Source organism: Chaetura pelagica, unplaced genomic scaffold, assembly GCF_000747805.2.
Source record: "Chaetura pelagica isolate M959 unplaced genomic scaffold, ChaPel_1.0 scaffold141, whole genome shotgun sequence".
In the NCBI taxonomy this organism is placed as follows: Eukaryota; Metazoa; Chordata; class Aves; order Apodiformes; family Apodidae; genus Chaetura; species Chaetura pelagica.
The window spans coordinates 1,112,448-1,117,783 of NW_009952059.1; the positions used below are offsets into that span (position 1 = coordinate 1,112,448).

Below are 5,336 nucleotides of genomic sequence, written 5' to 3' on the forward strand. Positions count from 1 at the left end.
CCCTTGCTAGTGCTCCCTAAAGCAACAGGTACACTGGCTTACTTTTTGTTAAAGAAAAAATAAAGTCCCTATAGAACAAGTCATTCAAGAAGCCACATAAATTATTTCTTGGCATTTCTCCACACACAGACAGGAGAAATTCCAGCTATTTGCAACAGCATGTTTTAGCTCTGAATACCTGCTGCCAAAGATGCTTTTCTTTTGCTTTTGTTTTTCTGAATTCACGAAATGCATCAATATTACCACGACAGGAGTCATTGTTCTCTTCAAGCTGAAGGATTTGACATTTATCTTCCTTTTGAGTTGGTGACTCAAAGACTAATCCTGCATGCAAATCAAACTAAGATTTCTCCATTGTAGCAGCAGGGTTCACAGGGCGCTGCCTCACCGGGTTGGGTGATGAGTCCTTGCTGGACACCTTTTTACCCTCTGTTTCATCATCTGATATATCTTCCTCATCTGCTTCTTGCTCTTCATCCAGCTTTTTCAGCAGCTGAGCTGATGCTGGAGCTAGTTTTCCTTAAGAAGAAAACAGGCATAAACCAATAAATGTCATTACCATAATAAATGTATTTTTTCTAACATCACAGGCTAGCACAGAATTTTAATCAATTTAATCCAGGTAACACTCTCCAGTATCACCACTGAAGCTGCAATCTTTGGTAGAACTTGGTTAGCATGAAGTTACCCACAGGTCAAGCACTAACAGATGACAGACTACCTAGACAAGTTAAAATAAAACCTTGAAAAAATGAGCCAGGTTCCTACAAACCAGACACCATTCCAGTGGTCTTTTGTGACTTGTTAAGGAGTTGGAAAACTCCAAGGACTAACCCCAAACTGAATCACTATCCACAGAAAGGCAGATTCACTCTTAATCCTCATTTTGTCCCTCAAACTCACACAATCCCACAGTTTAGCACCACAGAGAGCTGCACTCAGAGCTAAATACAAACCCACCATTAAACCTATGGACAAGCAGCTGCAGGAAAAGCATCACTCACAAATATAACCTTCTACAGTAAATCTCACGTTCTGCAGACACCAGTCACATACTGGTACTTATTAAATAAGATTTCCCAACAGCTTCACTGAATCAGAAGCACACAGTAGCCTTACTTGGGTGTGGGTAGGGTGCTGGTCTGTGCCTCTTGGATGGGCAGATACAGTCTGCTAAGAACACCATTATCTGAAACCAAAGACAGAAAAGTTTAAACCTCCAAACATCCAGCACATTAGAATCAATGAATTGTTTTTGCTGGAAAAGACCTTTCAGATCACCAAGCCCAACCCTTTCCCCAGCCCTGCCAAGGCCACCCCTGCCCCATGTCACTCAGCACCACATCTACAGGCTTTGAAATCCCTCCAGGGATGGGGACTCCCCCCCTGCCCTGGGCAGCCTGGGCCAGGGCCTGACAGCCCTTTGGGGAAGAAATTGTTTCCAAGATCCAATCTAAACATCTCCTGGCACAACTTGAGGCCACTTCCTCTTGTCCTATCACTTGTTCCTTGGGAGCAGAGCCCGACCCCCCTGGCTCCAACCTCCTCTCAGGCAGTTGCAGAGCCAGCAGGTCTCCCCTCAGCCTCCTTGTCTCCAGGCTGGAGACCCCCAGCTCCCTCAGACTTGTGTGTCTAAGGAGTGCAGCAGGTCACCAACCATTTCCCCTTGAATTGCAGGAGCTTCCTTCTGCCTCCCATCCCTGTCTTCCAGCTCAGGGGGAAAAGAACTGGTCTCACTACTGAAGATGAGGCAAGGAAGGTGCTGGCACCATCCTGAGCAGCCACAGCCAATCTGCTTCAACTGCTTCACTTACCAGCCCCAGTATCAGTCCTGAGAAGAGAGTTGCCAAGGCAAAAATAGCATAGGAGCCCCAAACAGGTATTCCAACATTTTCTGTTAAATAACCATGGCAGTGCTGAAATAAAAGACAAGGGAGTCAGTTCAAGAACAGCTGAGTATCACGTCTGTTCAGGTAAAACAGAGGTTGAAGCACATACCCTGATCCACATGGACAACTGAAACAAAGCTGACATACTGCTCATCCTGAAACAAAGCAGAACAAGGTAACTGCAAACACCTTCCAGGCAGCCACAGACCTGTACCTTCTGATCTGCCTGACTGGTTCTTCTTTAGTCCCATGTTGAACAACATTCTGCTCATGTCTAGTTTCCCTTCTAACTACTTGGATTTTTAGCTTCTGTTTTGTCTTTTCCCTCCACTCCCATGAAGTTCCCTTCAGCACCAGCTTAAGTAACATTCCACATACGGATAAACTATGAATTCACAAACTTCCTTGACCTGCTGACATAGGAATTTCAGTCACTGTTGTTTACATTCTAAGAGGTTTTTTTGGACCAACAGTTTATGAGAAGCCAGCTGGAACTCTATGCAATATAGTAAGAATTAAGCATCTGGACATTTTATGAAAATGAAAAAATAACCTGTTAAAAGAAACAACCCATCAGGTTATGTAAGAACTGACCGATCTTCAGAGACTTAAGTTTAGCTTTATTTTAGACACAAGTGAAAAAGACCAGGCTATCCATCTGCCATGAATATCCTGCTGAGCTTCCTAGAAGAGCCAAAATAATAGCCAATTTCAGTCTAACATAAGAGTCCACAAGCTGAACAGTGGCACAGCCCAGTGCAGGCAGCACAGAGGGACTGCTTGGACTAACAGAAAGAAAACCACGAACAACTGGGCTCATTTGCCTCAGTCAGTTTTACCCCCAACAAGCTTTATCACTCACAGTTACTCAGCCACTCTGAAACCAGCACACAGCACATGCAACAACATAGAAAAGCCCTTTAAAGCAACAAAATTAGAAAAGAGCATGTTTTTTTCTCAGTCTCCTCACTTTTCCTTCAGCAAAAGAACCTCCACCCTTCCACTCTGCTTTTAACCTTGCTGCAGATGATGTCTTCTTAAATGGCCACCTTACAGCTATGCTTTTAGTGCTAATTTCCTAGAATTGAGCTGGACAAAACATTATTTCTGCTTTAGAATCAAAAGAACTTCAAGTGTCAATCCCCTACAAGGGTTCAGTGAAACAATACACCCACCTACAACTATTTGTTGCCTTAAAGTCCAACCTTGCCTGGGACTTCTTTTGCCAGGCTGGTGCACACAATCCTCCCCCAGCTGATGGAGGAGGCAGGACCCCCCCACCCATCACCCTCCCACCAGCACAGAGCTGTTGAGGTGGAGGTAGCACACCTAAGGATCTGTCCCAGCATGTTCTTAAAGTGTGCATCCTGAACAATTGGTTACAAAACTCATACCAAAACTTACAGGAAAGAGGAAGGACCAAACCAGGATGAAACAGGTTCAACCGACTTCCATTCCTGGTCATTGATGAAGTTTATGAAATCAGTTTTAGTTCTTGCACCCTGGTATCTCCTGAACTCTCCATCTTTACAGCTGTAAAGCAAAAAGTCCTTTATTTCAGACAGTGTAAGCATGCAGCATTTGCCTCCACTCAACATCTTCGCTCCCATCACCTTTTTAACTTATTGTTTTTAGTTCTACTTTGCTTCAGACAATCTTGGTTCTAAAATGTTTTCCAAGAATCCTGACAACAAGTATTCCTAGAACCCTGGCCCCACCTGCCTCTTGGCTAGCTTTAGGTTGCCATTCCATAAAAAGATAATCATCTCACTAATGCACTTGCCACACAACTTGCATTAAGCTCAACCCACAGAGAAAAGATTGCAAAACAGAAACATCTATGAGAGGAGACAATAATTGAGGCCTGAAGGGAAAAGAAAAAATCACTGGCAGTACTGTAAGGTCACAGCAGGTAAAGTTGTGGTTGTCTCTGTGTCAAGTAACCCATAATGTTAAAGAATAGGGTAAATCTAATTCATTTGCCCCCCAGAAAAGTGAAAAAGAGTGTTCTTTCTCCTCTAAAAAAACCCTGCTGCATTGCATACTTACTGATAGATGGTGGGAAGGGCTGTTATGACAAATCGTCCACTTAATCCTGCAAGAAAATAGTTCTTTTCAGAATAGTAGAGCTCTCTTGGGTAAGAAAAAGCAAGAAATGTGACTGTGCACCAAAATAAAAACAGGTGCTCCCAAGTATCAGTCTCTAATTGAGATCAAACCCAAACCTGTGCAAATCAAAGTACTGCGTTTGTGGGATTCCACAAATTCCAAGCTCAGCTTCCTGGAACACAAGTGCTACTTTTATAACTCAAAAAAATATGAGAAAGAACTTGAACATTATTCTGTCATTGCCACCCAGGACTGGTCAACTCATTCCTCACTTCCACTGCATGTGGCAATGCTCAAAAATGTCACTACACACGCTCAAAGAGTGGGGGGCTTGTTGTTAGTAGGGGTATCTCTGCTCTACAGGTGGGCATTTTAATATGCTAATCACTCATTAACATATTAACGATATGTTGATACAATTAATCAAATTACTCAAGTATTTTTCTACCCTGTGCTCAAGGCTGTAACCCAGACAAGTTGTGGGCAGTGCTCCTTTCCACCCTGCAGGTCTGTCTCAACACCAGGCTGCTGACTACCTGGGACATGTTTCTCTCTAATTGGAATCTGGTTTTGTCTGATTCTGACTGTTCCACTCTTATCTAGGCCCTATTTTTATTCCACATGTCCCTTTTGTTCTCGGCGATTTCTCCCAAAAGGGGATTTTCTCCCCAAATGTTACTTATTTCAGTTAATAACCGACATCACAAGGAAGGCTGAAACCTCTTTTCTTTGCTCTGTATGATGTTCAAGAAGCAAAGCTTAAAATCTCCTTCAAATCACCCAAGTTACTTTTGAGAGAAACCTTGTTTCCTTCCTCTATTAAGAAATACTCGAGTACTGTTGTCTACAAGTAACAATGTGCCTTTGACAGAGACCAAGAGAATCAAATCACAGAGTGGTCTGGGTGGGAAAGGACCTTCAAGACCATCCAGTCCCAACCCCCTGCATGGGCAGGGACACCTCCCACCAGCCCAGGCTGCTCCAAGCCCCATCCAACCTGCCCTTCAACACTGCCAGGGATGGGGCAGCGACAGCTTCTCTGGGCAACCTGGGTCTCCCCACCCTCGTTATTAGTCCTGTCGATCCTGTACCTCTCCCAAAGCACCCAGCTTGCCCCGAACGCCCTCCCCGAGCCCCCAGAAGCCCGAGGAGCTCCCAGCCCGGCCCCCCCAGACGCTCACCCGGCTGCTCCGTGACATCCACCTTGGCAATGTTCACCTCCAGGTCCTCACCCCACTCGGCAAACTTCTCCCACTCGGGCTGCAGGCTCTGGCAGGCGGGGCACCACGGGGCGTAGCTGGGGGAGGCACAAGACTGTGAGGAACAGACAGCCCCACC

The 5,336-nt window shown here is 45.0% G+C and overlaps 1 protein-coding gene across 1 annotated transcript in view; it reads right to left on the reverse strand.

The window, feature by feature from the left end:
* Positions 1–340: 340 nt before the first annotated feature.
* Positions 341–5,336, reverse strand: part of TMX1 (thioredoxin-related transmembrane protein 1) — a 73,755-nt gene continuing 68,759 nt past the window's right edge. Inside the window, exons 2-8 of the mRNA XM_010004275.1 lie at positions 5,180–5,295; positions 3,939–3,984; positions 3,294–3,422; positions 1,999–2,044; positions 1,815–1,916; positions 1,120–1,189; positions 341–519 (exon numbers count right to left, since the gene is read on the reverse strand). Of these exons, the coding sequence (XP_010002577.1) occupies positions 341–519; positions 1,120–1,189; positions 1,815–1,916; positions 1,999–2,044; positions 3,294–3,422; positions 3,939–3,984; positions 5,180–5,295 (688 nt within the window). The remainder of the gene's footprint in view (positions 520–1,119; positions 1,190–1,814; positions 1,917–1,998; positions 2,045–3,293; positions 3,423–3,938; positions 3,985–5,179; positions 5,296–5,336) is intronic.